At 43.6% G+C, this 19,828-nt stretch overlaps 1 protein-coding gene across 4 annotated transcripts in view; it reads left to right on the top strand.

The window, feature by feature from the left end:
• Nucleotides 1-19,828, top strand: part of CNTN6 (contactin 6) — a 126,842-nt gene that overhangs the window by 55,149 nt on the left and 51,865 nt on the right. For all 4 annotated transcript variants that reach the window (XM_032120987.1, XM_032120986.1, XM_032120985.1 and 1 more), the window contains one exon: nucleotides 14,572-14,667. In XM_032120987.1, coding sequence (XP_031976878.1) covers nucleotides 14,572-14,667 — 96 coding nt within the window. The remainder of the gene's footprint in view (nucleotides 1-14,571; nucleotides 14,668-19,828) is intronic.

Below are 19,828 nucleotides of genomic sequence, written 5' to 3'. Positions count from 1 at the left end.
AGAGAGGACAGACAAAGGCTGTTATTTACACTGACAAACTCAAATTTACAGAAAAATGCTTCAATTTAGTGGCATCACTGCAGAACTGTGAGTTTTAAGTCATCTTACAATAGGGAAAAAACCCCACAGTACATGGAAAACATCATAATGACCTGATGAGAATAGTGGAACAAATTATCTTGAAACACTTATTTCACAGTCAACATTTCCTTATTTTCATGTTGCCATCCAATTTAATTCTTTGTTTCAACCAATACTTCAGGCTATATCTTCAAATCCAGGCAGGCAGCAGGTTGCTGTTATGACACTTTCATTCAACACCTCACAAAATGGGATTCTTCCCTGGACTGGAATGACTGGCATATTATTGTGATCTCCCTGATAAAGAATTGAATCAAACCTATTATCCAAGTAACAGGGTTTATGTGTATTTGTCTCTTTACTACGAGGTAACTAACTCTGAGTTGGAGTTTGAATTAATGATACCTCCAGAAACCTATTCAACATGTCAACTTAATATGTGAAAAATACTTTTTTCCTCTGTTCGAGATAGGAAGTTCTCCGAGAAGCAAAATAAATGCAGGACGAGATTAGAAATATGTCTTCAGATTCAGCTGGAGTTTGGTGCTTATCCTCTATTAAAACCAGAGCTGTCAAAGGAAAGCTGCAGGAGGAATATTGTACAGAAGGCAGTGGCATAGATTATTAAAGCTACAAGCTGAAAATGAGAGACAGCGTCAGGGAGAGGGAGCGCGTAAATGCATTAGCGGGATACACAGGCTGGCAGCCCCTTGGCATCCCTGCTTCCTGCACAAGGGTTGTTTTGTCATAAATAAACTTGAAAGCTCCCTATAAATCCTGTACATCTCCTGCTCCCCTGCCTGCTGCACACTTGGAGCAGCCCACGTGTGTTTTGCAGGAGCTGGAGTTGTTGAGGTGGAAGTTGTTGTAAAGCTTTGGTGTCAGGCCTCGGCTTGTGCAGCCAGAGCCAAACACAGGAGCAGGGTCCCCATCCAGGCTGGAGTCTGGGGTCATGGCCTGCCACCCACGGGGCTTTTCCCCTTCCAGTTCAGTGGTGATGTCCAGCACAAGGTCACCTGGAACACTGCAGCTCAGCCTAAAGGGAAGTCAAAGGCCTGGGGAGCTCATCTTGGGACTAGGCACGAGTCAGTTTGAAGGAAGAGATGAGGACATGGAAGGTTTTCCTTCAGCTTTCACACAATTTAGAATCACAGAATCATTGGAGGACACGGTCTTAAGCTGCACCAGGGGAAGTTTAGGCTGGACATTAGGAAAACATTCCTCACAGAAAGAGTGATTGGGCATTGGAATGGGCTGCCCAGGGAGGTGGTGGAGTCTAGTCCCTGGAGGTGTTTCAAAAAAGACTGGATGAGGCACTCAGTGCCATGGTTTAGTTGACAAGGTGGTTTCAGGTCACGGGTTGGACTGGGTGACCTCCGAGCTCTTTTCCAACATCTCTAATTCTGTGATTCTGTGATTAAGGATGGAAAAGACCTCCGAGATCACCCAGTCCAACCTTTGCCCAAATCCCCCCCGTTCATAAACCACATCACAAGACGCCACATCTATTCGTTTTACGAACACTTCCAGGAATGGGGACTCCACCACTGCCATGAGCAGCCAGTTCCAAAGCTTGGCCACTCTTTCAGTGATGAAATTTTTCCTAAGGCATTTTTGTTTAAGGCATTTCATGCCTTAAAAAAAGACAAACAAAAAAGCTGTTAGGGAAAACTGCTTCAGTATGGCTCCAACCAGAACTTTCTCCAAAGGCACACAGGGGATTTGCTTTAATTATTTCCTCAGTTTTAAGCAAAAATAACTGTGTGCAAACAAGTAGTCTTGAGGGAAATCCCCATAACAGGCTGCATGAAACAGCCTGTCCAGGCCTGTTACTTGTTCTTTTACTTCCCAAAAGCATCTATAGCAGAAGATTAAGAGAGATGCAGGAGAAATAAGAGTGCAATTAAACAAACTAGAACAAAAAAGGACTCCACAATGAAAAGGAATCACATGTGAACCTAATAATTATTCAGGGCATAAACCCAGCAAATTCAGTATTAATTGAAAGCACCTTGCTGCTTAGGGATCTTAAATTCGATTCTCAGTCAAATTATTCTACCCTTGATGATAAAAGTCATACTGATTGCAGCTTTCTCAGGCCTGAAATTCTGAGAAACAATGACAACAATCTAAATTCATGCTTAGAATTAGTCACTTTGCCTTGAACCACACAGGAGGGCACACAGTGGAGCCATTAGACCCCATATTTTAAAGTTCCCCACAATGCTACAGACCCAGGAAGGATTTCTCCTTGGACTTTTTGGGCTCCAACCATATTCTCCTGGTTTTCAAAGTGGTGCTCAAGGGTTTTGCTTGGTGCTTTTTCTCAATAGTGTTTTTCCAACACTGCCACCCTCCCCGCTCTTGGCCAGTGATGATGTGCTCACAGCCGCGTGGCTGAGAGTGACACTGCTGGAGCACTTGGAATAAAATCTGCAGCTCCCAAGAGCTCCCACGTGCTCTTTGTCAGAGACAGAAGACACAGTTTTGCTGAAATAATAAATTAGAGGCAATAATTCCTCGTGGACTGAGTTTTTGCCATTCTGAAACACAAAAGTAACAGTCCATCATTAGCGTTTAACCATTTCAGGGAGGAATATATTAAACCAAATCAAATCCATTTAGCGTTTGCTGGATGGTGAGAGGCTGAGCTTTAGCAGGGCCCTGTTGGAGGGGCTGGCTGGGAGATGCTCAGCCAGCATGAAAGCCCACTTTTCATCTGATTACTTCATCGTGTTACTTACCTTCGAGTGCACACAAATTACAGAAACATCACAAAGCAATCCAGCAGCCTCAAGATGTCATAACCCTTTTCACTGGCAGTGTATGCTTTGAAACAGAAAATGGAAAAATCAATAGGCTTGGATCAGATAGGCTGAATTTGCAAAGTCTGGACATGCATGAATTTAAGACTAAATGACACCTACACTTCTGGCTGGGTTGTGTTGTGGTGCTGTGTGTGTCCAGAAATCCCTCTGCAACAATTGTATTTGATTAAAAGGTGTGCTAGCTGTTGTAACTACCACCTGGAGTAAAGCTCTCTGGGTCTTTAAGCTGATTGTTAATTCATCACTGCACACGAGGGCTGGAATACTGATCAGGCTCCCTGGCAGTTGGATTGCAGGAATGAACTCTGGCAGTGCCTTTCTTTTCCAAAAGGAGGTATAAACTGCTCAGTTCAGTGCTCAACAGGCACTCAGGGATGACCAGCTGAAGAGCAGGAAGGAGGAAGAACTCAGCTTGCCAGTGCCAGGAAAAGGCCACCATCAAAAATACAAAATACATCCCCAAAAGTTTGACTTGGTTTTCTACATTCCCTTTTCCTCTTTAGGGACACATCAGGTAAAGCCACAGACTTGTCTACATCCACACAGAATCATGGCATGGCCTCGTTGGAAGGGACATTAAAGATCATCCAGTTCCATCCTCTGCCACCTTCCACTGTCCCAGGCTGTTCCAAGTCCCATCCAGCCTTGGACACTTCTAGGGATCCAGGGGCAGCCACAGCTTCTCTGGGCACCCTGTGCCAGGGCCCCACCACCCTCACAGCCAAGAATTTCCTCCCAAAATCCCATCTAACACTGCCCTCTGCCAGTTTGGAAGCCATTCCCCCTTGTCTTGTCCCTCCAGGCTCTTTTCCAAAGTCTCTCTCCATCTTTCTCGTAGCTCCTTCAGGCACTCGAAGGTCACAATTAGGTCACTGTGAAGTTTCTCTTCTCCAGGCTGAACAGCCCCAAGCCTCTGTCCTCACTCCAGCATGACTCTCTACCCTACATGTGCTGAGTAATGCACTGACCCCACCTCTCTGCTTTAAAAGGGTGGCCTTATATTTAATCCTAGAATGGTTTGGAAGAGACCTTAAAGCTCATATCATTCCAACCCCACTTCCACAGGCAGGGACACCTTCCTCTGACGCAGAAACACATCTCAACTGCAGATATGTGGAGAATCAGCCATAAAATTCTCCTTTCCATGCTCTGGGCAGCCCTCCCGGTCTGCATCTTCCTGTGAGCCAGTGAGGAAAAAATGCAACCTGCAGTGGGAACACTCGCTGTGGATCGATCCTGTCTGGAGGATGGAAGTGCTGCTGTCATCTCTTCCATATGTCAGTGAACAGGCTCACAGCTCAAAATTGCCTTTTGGACTTTGAAGCACAGGTACAGAATCCAATATCACTGCAGCAGCAGCAGCAGCCACCCTCCCTGGTGTGGGGAGGTGAGGGCCAGGCTCTGAGCAGAATGAGTTACAGGAAATAAACCCTGTATTTTGTCAAAGTTCTGCTTGGAGTGAAAAGAAAGGGAACTTTCATTTATCACTTCTGTTTGTTATGGACACTGTGCCAATGTTTCAGCTCTCTCTGCAGCAGTTCCCATGGCAGGAGACCACATCAAGGTCTTTGCTTAATGGATGCTCTCCGTGGAGCAGACCCAGCAGCCTCAGGCATGTTTTCTTCTTTTCCCCTTTATTTCAAAGTGTTTCCCCGGAAAATCAGGAAAAATCTGGTGAGAACCATTGTTGTAAGGAATATGACATTTCCAGGGACAGCAGCCCCAACTCTCCCAGCTGTCTTCACAGGAGAGGTTCTCCAGTCCTCTGAGCAACTTGGTGGCCTCCTCTGGGCTGATTCCAACAGGGACGGATCTCTAAGGGGTCTCTATCCTGCTCTACCCACCCCAAATGGGGGCACTGGGCATCCTTCAAGGCCACCTTGAGCAGAACACATGCAGAGAACCCTCTAAAGTGATGCGATTTAATCACTCCAAGACCAAAACCTCTGCAAGACCTCATCACACTCAGCTCGCCTTCCTGTATCTCCAATGAACTTCCCGGTGTTCATTTCTTTGCAGAATTCTGTGCACACAGAGCCTCTCCCAGGCTCCAGGAAAAGCAGGAACCACCACTCAGCAGTGAGGAAGCAGGAAGCCTGGAAGGGTTTCACCTGCCTGCTGACAGGACAAGGCAGGGTGATAATAGAGTTTCTATTTTAAAGTGCTGAGATCACAAGAATAAGATTATGCAAATCTCCTGACATTCCTGAAGACACAGAGAACAGCCTGGAATCTTAAAACCAGAAGTTAGGGGCGTGTCTCCATAAGGCAGGGCTTTGCTTTCTCCATCACCGCCTATTTTAGTCTTCTCTGCTTTCTCAGAGCCCATGCAATGTCCATCAACACCAAGTGCAGCCACGGCCTCCTCTCTCCTGTTAAACACGTCCTGTAGCTCATGGGAGCAACATTCCCTGTTTATTTTACGTTGTAACAGACCAGACAGCGTCAGAAATTCCACTTTTCTGCCCCTCCAATGGTTTAAACCTCTCTCCCAGAGTACTTAACCACTGTGTTCAAGGCTCTGCTGTATCAGCACTTGGTTAAGGCTGCTTTATTCCAGGTTAGTTCCTTAGACTTTTATTATAAAAGGAGGTTTTTTATCTATGAAACAGACATCTACATTGCAGAGAGGTTGTAAGGAGCATTACAGGCAGTGAACCAGGCAGATAAAGTAGTAATAGGGAACACAGAAGTATTTGAAGATTATCTTTTAGTTCTATATTACTTACTCTTCTTCAGTTCCTTTAAGAGTGTTTATCCTAAATCAGCCCGTTGCCAGTTGTATTGGAAAAGCAATATACGTGATTGAGATATGGTGGGGAACAAAGCATCCACAGGTCCCGGAGCTGATAGATTCTGATTGATAAAATTTAATACTTGGGAAGGATAAAACCAGTCTACATTTGCAGTCTGGGTGATTTGCTATTTTATCTGTTCCCCTTTCATTATAGACAAGATGATGTAGATTCCAATAAATTGTTGAGTGAAATTTTCTCATGAGATTCTTTGTTTTTTCATATGACAAAAAAAGTCATGGTGCAGGGTTGCAAGGGAAAAAAAATACTAAATTATTTGGAATAAATGATTGGCTTTTTTTAAAAATCAAAACAATGAAATTAATTGATCAGTTATTTTGCAGTCAAGGTTGATCCTGTGTAAATGTTTTAAGGTGTCAGATAAACTTGTCTATTCTGTAGCTTATATTGAAGAAGGAGATCAGTGTGTAACATTTGGACTTTTCGTGGAGTGAAGGAATGAGGTCACACGCATTGCTTTTCTCAACAGGAAAACCACATCTGGCACAGAGAATGCACTGAGCTGTAAATATCCATTTCTAAATGCTACAGCAAGAACAACAAATAGTGTAACCTACACCTGAAATCCCACTGACAAGATTCACATCCAAAAATCCCCTACATCAATCATTCGGGTAAATCTTGAAATTCCCATTGGAAGGAATTCTTTGAGGGCTTTGCAGCTGGAATGAGGGAGATAAAGCAGTGGTGGCTGGGGGGAACTCAGGGTAATTCTACAAGAATTAATTCTGTGCTGGATCTCCAAAGGGCTGGGCAGGAATTTGGGAAGGGCTGAAATAGGCACAGACACTGTCAGCAGTGTGTGAGCCCCCTCTTCCTTGCCACTTTTCCTCTCTTCCTTGCCATTTTTTATTGTATGTATTATAATCCTTGATTATTATTTTGTTGGTAGAAACATTATAAAGAGAATTAGTTGCCTGAAGTGGGACTGTACCCATCAGAACCCAGGACAGGGATGCAAGAGAAACTTTCTGCAGGACCAGGGCACAGCTACAGGTCCTCAACAACAAGGTCTGAGGGAAGGGAGAAGTTCCTGACCCATCTCCACTTACTTAAAAACCCGTTGCTGTGGGAGCAGTGGGAAATATGAAGGAGAAAGGGTTTGGATAAGAATTAACCCCCCTGCCAAAAGGACACTTGCCACAGCAGCCAGGCCCATCTCCCGTGGAAGTCGGGCAAAATCAGTGTAGTCGTGGCAGGGATAAATCTGGCCCTCGAGGTTCAGCCCAGGAAGAGAAATCTGTGTTTAAGAGCTCTCCAATCTGGAGAAAACTCCTGCAGACGGCGAAGTGACTCTGGTGATGACAGGTGACAAATGAACCGTGCCGTGACAAGTGAGAAAACTGTTTGGGAATATAAAATATTAAACACATATTCCCTCTGTGCCCCTCCCTGGGAGAGGGGCAGCTCCTCAGCTGTGCCTCTGGCCTGCAGATGGGCTTTGGAGCAGGAGCCCTAAGGCTGCATCAACACTTACTGCTCAGAGCAAGTCCTGTGCTCAGCTCAGAAGAGAAATTTAATATTTTATGCTGCTAACTCTGTAAAAGCAAGGCAAAAAATAACAAAGGCCAGATGTAGACCAGCTCTACCGCTTCCCAGCATATGTCTCTGTGCTCTGGGTTTCTTGGTGCATGAACAAAAATCAAGCCAGCTCAGGGTTTCCCCCCCGCCACAACTCACCCTGTGTTTAATTTAATTGTGACCTTCCACTTTTTCCCTCTAGAGAAGCTTGGTATTACTTTGTAAAGGGCATTTTCACTCTTTAATTGAGTAAGACAATCAGGCTCTGGCAGGAATTATTGTTCCCCACCTTGAAAATTAGTGCCTGGATTGGCCATTCAGATCATTTAAGCTGAATTGAGGACCCGGGGCCTGTGTTCCTCCTAAAGTGTAAATTACAGGTCCTCTCCCTTGGAAGCTCCAAAGTAATTTAGCAGGTAAGGAAGCACTGATGAAGGTCCTTGGATGATTACACAGCTTTGGAGAAGGACAGGACCCAGTGGTTGTGGTTTTCCCTCTCTTTATGACAAGCAACTCCGTCAGGGAGTTTTGGGGGACAGGACAGCTTTCCTTTTACCCACAGTGGGATGCAGTGCTCCCCATGAGAACAAAAGTGAGAATTCCAATGGATTTTTAACATGTTCTGGTGAATGGAGATACTCAGGCACTACCCAGGCTGCTCCTGGCTGACTCAGCTCCAAAGCTTCCAGACCTGAGGTGTTAAAGGCTCACGAGTGCTTCAAATGGAGCAGGAGAACTCAGCAGGTGTTGAGGAGAAAATCCAAGTACTTAAAAAGCAGGAAATGGGGAATACTAAGCGGCTTTCAGACACCTTAATTAGAGATAACACCGCTCTTAATCTCAGAATTGAATTCATAGAAAATCAATTAGAACATTTAAAAAATTGAGATTAGATGCTAACGGGAAAAGATTAATGTATTGACAGCATTATCAAGACAAAGGAACTGTCAGAGGGTTTGTTCAGCAAGTTTAGTGCAGTTTGGAAAGCTGAAAAAGAGAATTTACTTTGCAGTAGAAGTTGTAGGGAAGGAGATTAGCCATTCCTTTGGGAGATATTTGGGTATTTGGAGAAAGAAGGATATTTCCATAACACACCCTCTAGTACCCAGGCTGAAAGAGATTGGTGCTCACCTCCTAGAAGGCAATTCAGTACAAAAATACTGAGGAAAAGCAAAAAACAGGGATTGATGTCCAACAGGGGGGCTTCTGGAGTGGTCTGGACAGGCACAGGCTGTAGCTAAAAGGGCTTTAACCCCAAATTTTTTGGGACTTTCTTTATGTGAGAGAAGACAGAACAAACCCAAAATCTGCAAGTACAGGTTCTTCCAGAATTTGAGATAATTTTAAAGATCCAGTAGACTTAATTTTTATTATCTGTGGTTAAAACAGACCTAAATTCTCTGATTCAGGCATCAAATTCAGACCCAAAATGGGGCCCCTGATTCATTACAGTCAGAGCAAAGGAAGGTAACAAATTGTCAGGTGCTAACACAGGTGCTGGAAATACTCAAATCATATCTGTGAGCTTCCTTGGAAAACTGCTGAGCTTGTCCTTCATATCCCTCTTCCCTGTGAGGAAATCCCTGTTGTGCTGCATCACTGCAGGAGCACCACTCCTGTTGCAATACATCACAGGCAACAAGAGACCCAGAAAAAAGCAACAGAAGTGATCTATCACAATTTGACACAGCCACATGGAAATGTGAGGAATTGTATTGATTTGTCCCCAGGAGCGTGGCTAATTTGTAAGGAGCCCTTACTCCTCATGCCTTAACATTCATTGCACATTTCAATAGCAAGTAATTACAGTCATTATATTTGGGATTATAAAATGACAAAACATTTATGAGGGGGAAAAAAAAAATCAAAAGTTCAAGAAAGCATGAAATCACATTAATTCAGATGAACTGTTGTAATTATGCAAGGTGATAAATTGGAGTTTCTCTAATTGTCTGTAACAATTTCATATATTAAAACACCCAAGTTTCCTTGGTTTCCTTGGAGAAGTTCTATGCTCCTTCTTAAGAGGGACTGGTTTGGAATGGACTGGTTTGGATGGACTGGTTTGGATGGACTGTCCCTGAGCAGGTTCAGGAATTTCAAACACGTGATTAGGAGGTTGAAATGAATGAGTTGCTGCTTGTGATTTAGGTTTTTGTTCCTATCAGACATATTTAAGAAGCAGCTCCCTAATCCCAGGAAAACTGACCTTGTGTTCACTCTGTTGTGTAGTTAAATCTGTGACTCTGGCACCTGTAGGGCAGTTTTGTATTTAAAAAAAAAAAAAACAAAAAACCCAGATGTGTGGGTAATAGTGGTGGTGGGGAAATTAGAATAAATATATTTATGAACAGCAATTGGATGCTGCTTGGAGCAACCTGGCCTAGTGCAAAGTGTCCCTGCCCATGGCAGGGGGTGGAACAGGATGGACTTTAAGGCCCCCTCCAACCCAAACCACTCTGGGAATTATGGTTATCTCTATTATTATGAACTTTAAAACATTAAGGAAAAAGTAATGCATGGCTGAAGCTATTAATTAACCTGTTAGCTAACACAAGTGCTTCAGGAGAAAAGATTTCTGTCCATCACTGCCATTCTGCTTCCGTCTCCAGAGGCCATTTTTCCAGGCAAACACCTCACCCACGCTGGGTTTGCTTCTCTCACTGGCAGGTTTGTGCTCAGCAAAGTGACACCGACGGTCACCTTCATCCAACGCTCATATTCTTCTCAGCCTCTGGTTTTATTCTGTTTCAAATCTACCTGGAAGACTTTCAGGCCATAAATCGGGATAAAGGCAGGTTGAATGGGGCTTGGAGCAACCTGGGATAGTGGAAGGTATCCCTGTCCATGGCAGGAATGGAATGGGATGAGCTTCAAGGTCCTTCCAACCCAAACCACCCTGTAATTCCATGATAACATCCTTGACACCAGCAGGTAAAATTGGGTTACACCAGCTGAAAGAAGCTCTGGCCCATTCCTTCTCCCCATTCCTCCCTTCACTCCTGGCGAGGAGCTGACAGCCTCTTCCACCTCAAGAATTCCTGCTCCCATCAGAGAAAGCCGTGCCATTCCCTAGCTCCATCCCACAAAATGCCATATGTTTGGGGTGCTGGGAGCACAGCCCCTCCTCGCTTAGCTCTGCAACATTCACAGCCAGAGACAAGGCCGTGCCACCCACAGCTGAGTCCATACATTCCCACTCCTCCTGGGAAGAATGGCTTGAGCATCTGAGCATTTTGCTTGGCCTCCATCACCTCATTATCACATCCAACTGATTAATTGTGCTCTACCAAGAGCAGTCTGCCAATATGCATGGATCACAGGGAAAAAATAGTGGTTTTTTGTTAAATCTCACAGCTGAGAGAGCAATGGAGTATGAGAGAACTCGTTGTTCTTCAAGTGAGATAAATACAGACAAAGAATGAAAGGAATTATGTAGGAACTAGGTGATAATTTATTTATAGATCTCTGCAGAAACACTGAAGTTAGCAAATATACCATCTGTTAAATAGTCATCTTATTCCTAAGTGCATATTAGCAATCTAAATGTGTGCCAAACACCTGATCTTAGCCTTTTCATTTGATACTCCTTTTGACAAGCAACATTCTGCTTTATTAGGTTATGTCATGTTATGTTATAGAGCTGTGCTAGGGAACAGGAGCTGGGAGAACACAGTGGTTGTGCTCTCTTGGTGTAAATGCACACCCAGGGCGAAGAGAAGAGGTTTTGACAGCAGCCAGAATTTCAGAATAACAAGAGCAAAGTAGAATATCTGCATTTATATCCTCAGGTAATTATTTTTTTTTTCTATATATGCACATAACACATTCCAAATTGCAACAAATCATTGAAAATACAACCCCATAGGTGGGAAAATGGGTGGAGAAATCTTTGTGGCAAAGACAAACATGACTTCTGAGGGTCCACCTCGTCCCCCTCTCACCCACCTGGACTGCAAAGCAAAAGTAGATTATTTTATAGCTCATTATTGAACCCATTTGAATGAGCTGTCACAATATTCCATGGGAGACGGTGCCTGCCTCGAGGAAGAGTCCAATAAAGATGGAAACAGAAGCAACACTGACTCCATTAATGAATTCTCTTTATCTATTTTGCCTTGGTTTGCTTTTGCAGAGGTTTCGGGGTTTTTTGTTCTTCAATGATTCTTTTTTACCGAGACAGACACTGAATAAATTCCCTTTGTACAATTATCTATCAAAATCAATCAAAGCAAAAGATCATTTCTGGTTTGGCCTGGGAAATTTTGGGGAGGTGAGGGTTTCTAAAAGATGCAGAGTGATGAAGACCTTGGAGTTAAGCAGTGGAATGGATTCTCTAAAGAAAATGTCTTTTTCTAAAGGTCTTTAAAAAGTGGGTTAAATAAGGGCATTGCATACTTGTCCCTGCCATGGGTGAGATGAAGAGATTAAATGATGATTTATGTGCCTCCACAGCTGCTTTTTTATACCTATGATTAATAAGCATAAAGGGATGGAAATCTTTTCTCCTGCACTGGAAAATCCGAGTTGCCTTGTAAAACAAAACTACAAATGTGCCATGAAAGAACCCAAACTCCTGCCTATGGGTTTTGATCCTCAAGGTTGAAAAGTGGAGATTGAAAAGGCACAGCCAACTTTTTCCCCACATGGATTCAGCTGAAAGGCAGCGAGTTCAGATGAGATATTGGGAAGAAATTGTTCCCTCTGAGGGGAACAGGTTGCCCAGAGAAGCTGGGGCTGCCCCTGGATCCCTGGAAGTGTCCAAGGCCATGTTGTATGGGGCTAGGAGCAGCCTGGGGTAGTGGAATGTGTCTCAGGGTGGAGCTGGATGAGCTTCAAGGTCCCTCCCGACCCAAACCATTCCATGATTCCATTATACAACCAAAGGTGGTCCCTTATTCCTATAAAACAGTGAATCCCCAAGAGATCTCATCCTCATACTTTTAATTATTCAAGTCAGGGACACTTGTCACGGTTTTAATGGAGAGACACAGACAGGTGACACAGCACCTAAAATGAGAGTAAAAATGATAACATGACATATTGTGCCATTAAACTAAAAATTGCTACCAGCAGCTCATTACTTTCCAAAATCTATTCCCATTTCAGAGCGAGGTATTACACAGCTAATTCTCAATTGTCAGGAAAACCTTTTCCCCCTGCTGCTCTGTGCTTCCTTTATTTTTCCTCCCCCCCTCCTTTCTCGGGTGTCTCATAAGAAGTGAAATTTTGTTCTCAGCAAAAAAAAACCAGGGCTGATTTACCACAGTGAAAATATTGGGAAGAATTACTTAGACTGCACAGATTTTCCATACTGCCCAAGAGTTTTTTGAGGGTTTAATTCTATTTTTAAATAGAAATTGCCGTTTGGTTCCTATTAGCAGCTGAGGGAAAGAGATAGGAAGTGGAACTGTGACCATTTTGTTGTCAGTGCCTGAATCTTAAAAAAAATTTGAATTTTTACACCTATCTAGTATTTTTTTTTTTAATTTAATACAATAAATAAGAGAATTTGAAGGCCTTTTTTCCCCTTCTCCCAGAGCACAAAGCCTCAGACCAGGCACCCCAAGCAAATCTTGAAGGTTGTTCGAGGGACCATTTTTCCACAGAAATATTTGGTGCTGGCCTTTTTCTTCTCAGAGAACAATTCCAAGGAAAGAAAGAAAATGTGGTACATTTCCTCAGATGGAATTTTCAAAATGACTAAATAAATCCACACAATTTCAGAGACTGGCCTAAGCCTAAGCACGAAACCAAACTCTAATTAATCATATTACACCCATCTACTATTTTCTCTTTTGTTTAGAATTACAGGATGGAAAACAACTAAATAAATGAATTCTTTTTCTATTTTTCTTGGCCTTCCTTGTGTCTTTTTCCTCCTTGAACTACCCATAATCCAAGGCAGAGCTGTAACCAGCAGGCAATTAAAAGAACATCAGCGTTTAAAGCCCTTTCCCAATGTATTGACAGGCCCCATCTATTGTGCTATGACAGCACCAGGAGGTGCTACAGGTGCTTAATTCAATCCAGCCCCTTCTGAGCAGACAATGTCTTCATAGGAGACCAATACCCAGGAGATGAAGAGGAGGAAAAGAAAAATTAACTGTGTAAAGTTCAGCTAAGGGGGAGAAAATTGATATATTGACATAAATAGCTGAGGCTGTACAGGTAGTAATCGTTATTGCTCTGACCAGCAAGGGCTGCTTCTCTCTATTGAACTCTGGCTCAGGTTGGTGTTCAGCTGATGAAAAATGGAACAATTGTTTGAAACAAGAATCTGCAGCAAGGTAAATAAAATGGGCTTAGGGCAGGCAGTTTGCAGCTCTGTGGTAAAAAGGGAAGCTGATATTTGTTGTATTAAAGCATATTTTGAATGTGTTTCGAGCAATCATTTCCCAAATGGCTCTGGCAAAATGGGAAGGCTTCTCATTAGGATGAGAACTGGATCAAAAAGTAAATAATGTGGTCTTTTTTTTTGTTGTTTTTTTTTTTTTTAAAGCACGACTTTTGTGTCCTGTTTTGTAACTGAATTACAGCAAATCAGGCTGATAATTCTTCAACATCTCAGTGAAATGTGAGGAAGCAGCAGCTTGAGTGTGGTGTTAGGCTGGGTAAAAAATAGACATGAAAAGCCATAAAAATCACCTGTGGGAGACAGGCATGGACATATTCATACAGGAGATTTCCCACTGAAAGTCCCCTTTTTCTCCTCTTTAAAACCAGTGCTAAAGCTCAAGGCAATTAAAACATATCCAAGTATTTCAGCCAGTTTGGGACAGAACAGAATCTTTAAGAAAACAACACATTTTTATCATCATTTAAACCTGCACTCCGTGGGAGTGCTGCTGATCTTTAATTATCGCTTTTATATCTAGACCACAGCTGTTCTTTATTCCTATAGAAAAGGAAACACTACCAAATGCATTTTTTTTCCCAACTCATGTAGATTAAGTCTTGCAAGTTCCAAAAACTGGTGCTGGAAAAGTCATGGAATAATAGACTGGCTTTGGAAGTAGAAGTTGTAAACACAAATTCCCAGAGTTGCAGTAGAACTGCTGTAGGAATTAATACTCTGTGCATGCCAAAGGACTCGGTAATGGTTGGACTGGATGATCTGGGACACCTTTTCCAGCCTTAATGATCCTGTAGTTCCGTGCTATCAGATTGGACAAGGGATTTTCCCATACAACTTCTCAATGAAATTATATTCTGCTGGCAAATATGTGACTCTGTTCTTGAGTGAATAAATGGATAGATCGGGGTGCAGCTGGGAATAAATCCGCTGACAATAACCAGGCTTTGTTTTCTCCTTCTCCCTCAAGACCTGGAAAACTTCGAGACGAGACTGAGAAGCCCGGTGTCAGTGAGAGAGGGACAAGGAGTGGTCCTGCTCTGTGGAACTCCCCCCCACCACGGAGGTACGGTGAGGGACACCTCGAGCCACCCCTGCTCTGCCTCAGGAGAAGCAGAATTCCCTATGGGATTAGCACTGGAATTTGCTTGTGCATCAGTTACCGGGTTTACAACAAATTTGGATTTTGTTTCTTTAAAAGACACTGGGTTCACGCTGTTTTAGGGCCCTTTTTTATTGTTTTGTGAGGGAGTAGAACCTCCCATTCCTTGGGACACAGGAAAAACAGCATGAAGGTCTGCAAGACTCTCTGCTGTCATTTCTGATTATCCCAGGGCCTTGGTCCTCATGGAATGGCAGAAGAGCAACCCTCAGCAATTCTTCCTACACCAGAACTCCTCCAGGTCTCCATGGAATGGCTCTTTTAGTGCTTGCTGCTGCAATGCTCTCATTTCAATCCTGCACCAGTCACATTGGATTTGTCATGAAGGCTTGGCTTCTGCTCTTGAATCCCCGATTTTATTCCTTCCTAATAGTCATAAAATAATTTAAATTGGAAGGGGCTTCTGGAGAGGTGAACTGCCTGATTAAAGGGGGACTGCCCACATCAGGGTTCTGAGGAATCATCAGTGCTTCAGATGGGGAATGAAAAGGAGTTTGCTGAGGAATTGAGTTGGGGGTGCCTTTGCCTCTTGCTGCTTCCTCACCATAAGACCTTGGAGATCTTCCTTTCTGGGTGCGGTGAATCCAGGTGAAAATTTTACCCTAGTAAAGCAAATATCTATTAATAAAGAGGAAATATCAATGAAATAGTTACCAAATGATCTTGTTCTGGACTTAAAGAGCAGCTCTTCTTGGATGACTCACATCCTGCTTCTGGCAGCAGTGACCGCACATCCACAGGAGCTGCAGTTTTCCATGTCCTGCCCCCAGCAAACCTCAATTCTTCTTAAAGAAACAGAGGCATAAGACAAACTCCCAGGAGAAGGTAAATAGTGATCTAGAAAGAGGATACAGGATTTCAGAGAGGGAGAAAAACCCATCAATCAATAGAAAGCCTCCAGTCCTACCAAGAGGAAGTGTCGGTTCACTGGGTGTTTACAGCCATATGAGAGGAGGATATAATCAAGGAGACGAAGCGAAACCTGGTCCTTAAGGGCATGAAAGCTTCAAAGAGTTCCTCAAATGTATTAGTGGGACAGGCAGAAAGACAACACATTAATCCTAGAGCCAGTGAACTACCCATTTTCTTCCTGCTGTAGGGTAAAATTATGATTTGACAAATAGGAAGGAGGAAAAGAAAACGTTCAGAACAAATAAATGGTTACCAGGTGAGTTACCCCCAGATTAATGGGATCCATGAGCAAAGCCTTTACCAGAGTGTTCCTGCAGCTGGGGCTGGGAGCTGCTGACCAGCAGGCCTGGAAAATCCATTCCCTGAAATAACAAGTCTCCAGAGAGCAGAGCCTGAGTCCTTTTGTCATCCCTAAACACTGTGTTTAGGATCCAAAATTATCTTACAGGGGGATGAAGTGCATGGTGTGAGCCGTGGTAAGTCAGACTATTTCAGGATGCTTGGGAAGTTGTTTTTGTTGGAAAGGATTGTATATTTAGTTGTTTGGGTTTTTTTAATTGAAACCCTTGCGTCCACCTCACAACACCTACAGGAGGAAGGATGGCTAACTGTGCTTCCAGCTCACAGTACAAGCGTTCTGTGAAGCACTTTAAATGCATTGGGAATTAGAGAGATGTCAAGGAATTTGGAAGATAAGCCCTACCAGCAGCAAAAGAGTTGCCTTTCCTGTGATGCAATGACTTGAAGGAAGACAGGAACCCTCTGTACAGCAGTTGTTTGAAGCAGCTGCTATTAATATAGGAAATTTGAAATAGGAAAGACAGGGTAAAACCTCCTGCCAACCTGTAAAAGTCAGTATAACAATTGAAGAAGAGGAATAGAAATAATAGAATGGAAAACAGGGAGGGTTCATTAATTCTATTCCCACCATATAATACCCAGAAGATGGAACGAGAGCTCCAGAAGTGTTTCTACCACCTGTGGTCTCTAGGGAGGTGTCTCACTTCTCTTTCTACCCCTCACATTGCCAGGTTTATCTGGTCCTGCACCACAGCACTGGAGTTAAACCTCCTGCTCGCAGGAAAACTCTGCGGGGCTCACCAGGACATTCAGCTGTTTATTAGACACCACAAGTGTTGATCCATGGTCAAAAATACTTACAATATTTAAAGTTTAATTGGAATTAAGTTTGATTTTCCAATGCATTTGACAAGGAAAGATATGCTGCTTCTTTTTTGTATGCTGGTTTCTTGACTGAGAGCATTGCCAACCTATTTTTGTACAAGAAAAATGAGTGACTCACTTAAACAGAGGATAAGAATACATTAGTCAGCTTAAAACAAGAACAAACAAACCAACCCCACCAAGCAAACAAACAAATGAACAAAAAGGCTACTCCAGCAGCTTTCACATCAACTTTAAACTACCTCAGAGAACAAAAAGAGAATTCCATATTGCTGTAAACTGATGTTAGGACTTTCAGGATTTTCAAACACGAGCATGAAAGAAAGAAAGACCCACCTAAGTTTATCTCTTAGATCAATTAAGCCATTAAAAATTACAGTAAATGAACACAAAATCACAGCCTCTAATTAGCTTTTAAAGCAAGGGCAGGGCTGCCCAAGGCTACCAGACCAACTCCAAATCCTCTGTTCCCTCAACCAGCTCCTCCTCACCCATTTATGCACAGGTGGCTCTGTTGTTATTTATGAGGCTCATTACCACACCTTATAAAGTTCAGCTGTGCTATCCCTCTGCTTGTTAGAGACCCTCAGCAGGGCAGGGGGGACCAGGTGAGCTGCATTTTTTTCCCCTGAACCAGATCCCTGCTCTGCTTTCAGTTCTTTAGGTCAGCCCTTTTTCCCTGTACAATCAACACAGGTAATATTTTACTAGTGAAAAAAAGCAGTTTATAGAGAGCTCTAAGGTAGGGAAAGGCATGGAGGAAGGAGGCTGGAAGAAGCCTTAATTTCTGCAGCTACACATAAGCTTGACCTGCCTGTGCTTAAGAAGCTGCTGCCTAAATGGTAATACTTGACACAAGACTGTGGGGTGGACTGTTGTTCATTTATTTTCTTAGAAGCAAAGCCTGATCTAAAGCTTGTTTCCTTGGAGCTGGCTCCCTGCAGAGCTTTAAGGAAGTTGCTAATCTTGTTAGGAGCAGCAGGATCACTCTGCATTTGCATTTATTTGTGTGGAAGAGCTGCCCAGGGCCAGGAGTGGGATGGAGGCTCTGGGCTTTCCTCTGTGCTGACATTGCTGTAGGGAGGCTAAATGAACCCCAAAACACTCCTAAGGAAGTAGGAGTCCTATGGACCTGCCTGGGAGGTAAAAATCCCCAATCCTCAGCCTGCAGAAGGTTGGGAAAGGAGGTGAAACTGGGCTTTGGAGAGGATGGGATGAGATGAGCAATGCTGTGAAAGGGCCTTTGGTTTCTGCATTTTATATTAAACGCTGCACTTGGTAAAGTGCACAATCTGAAAGGGAAGGTTTGAAGTGTCTCTCCCTTTATCAAACTCGGTGCCTGAGTGGTGGGCTGAGAGTCCCTTTCTCTCTGCTCCTATGAATCTTTAATCCAGCTTTCCCACAGCTCGGGAGGGAGGGAGAGTCCCCTCCGTGAGCCTGGCTGGAGCTGCTCTGCTGCAGATCCAGCAGGATTCATTGGGATTTGCTTGGGCTGAGGGAAGCACTGAAATGTTCAGTTCCCCAAATCAGTATATCAGGAATGATTATCAGCTCCTCCTCTTTCCCAGGTGAGCTCTAAAGGAAAACTCTCAGGGCTGGGAGAGGCTCTCCAGCCTGGCCAAGCTCAGGAATTTCCCACCTGGAAGGTGAGGTGGATTAACCAGTTTTTTGGGGTCTCTGGGGTGAGAAGGGACACTGACGCCACAATCACCTCCCTTGGATTAAAAAGGCCCCAAATAAACACACCCTAATATTGCAGCACTATGAAATAGCTCCTGCTTTGCCATAAAAGTGGGAGCAAGGGGCTTTTTCTCCTTTCTTTGGCTCAATCAGTGGATCTGCTCCTCTGATTTAATCCAAGTGACCCAAAATGGAAGGTTTTGTAACACAGTATTGGATTTTCTACTCTATTACCTGTTGCTGTAGTAACTTTTCAAGGAAAGATACTGAGTAAGGGAGTAGGTTGCTGGTATTATGCCTTAAAAGCATGAGAAAAAGTTCAGTCTCCTAAGTTTGGCTCCTTTCTCTTGAGATTTCATCCAACTCCCACTGAAGTCAATTAAAATTAGGGTTTCTACAGACTTTAGTGGAGCTGAATTAGGCTGTAGGCAAGGATGGCCTGCGGATGGGTGATGAGGAACCTGCTGTTAGGAGAGGGGGAGTGTTTATATCCCTCATACTGGGGGAAAAGGGATTTAAATATGACTAAGAGGGGTCTGTGCTTGTTCCCCATTAATGGGAAAATTCATCAGTAGTCCCCAAAGCAATGGTGGGGAGCAGAGAGGAAGAGAGGCACAGAAACTCCAGAAAATGAAGTCAGCTGGAACCCCCTGAGAACTGAAATCAGGACAGAAAAGGTCTGGTTCTCTTTTAGTGATTAATTAATTCACAGATTGACCTCCTGAGGAATGCCTGTGTAGCATAAAGTTGGCTTTATTAGAGTTTTGTTTCATTTTATTCCATCCTGCACAGAAGATTTAGCTGCATCACCTGCTGCCAGGGCTGGAGTCTGGGTTTTGGTTCCATGCCATAAAATGTTTTAAAGAACCTTCCTGGGAATCCTTTTGGAGTGTTGGCAGGTACAGGGCTGCCCTTAGACAGGGTCAGGGCTTTCTTCAGCCCTGTAATTTCCACCACCAGAACTTTGGCAGGGAAACTTCCAAACTGCTTTTCCCTATTAGTCATTTTCAAAATTACTTCCAGATTCTCTTGGATACACTATCCTGGCATGGAAATCTGGGCATCCAAATGTCAGGTTCAACCACTCAGAGTGGTTTTATTGCCCAGAGGTGCCTTAGTGCAGGTCTGGGTGAGGAGGAAGGCAAAAATTCCAGCTGGCAGGAAAAGCACATCGGAGTACCAGCCCTCAGTGCTTTGGGAAATCTGGGGAGACGGCAGATCCAAAGTATTTCTTCCAAAGAAATGCTGACAACATTTAATTGAACATAGATCGAAGTATTTACCTCGC

This window comes from Corvus moneduloides, chromosome 11 (genome assembly GCF_009650955.1).
Source record: "Corvus moneduloides isolate bCorMon1 chromosome 11, bCorMon1.pri, whole genome shotgun sequence".
Taxonomy (NCBI): domain Eukaryota; kingdom Metazoa; phylum Chordata; class Aves; order Passeriformes; family Corvidae; genus Corvus; species Corvus moneduloides.
The sequence above is the reverse complement of the archived record's forward strand: the minus strand, read 5'-3'. Positions and strand labels throughout refer to the sequence as shown.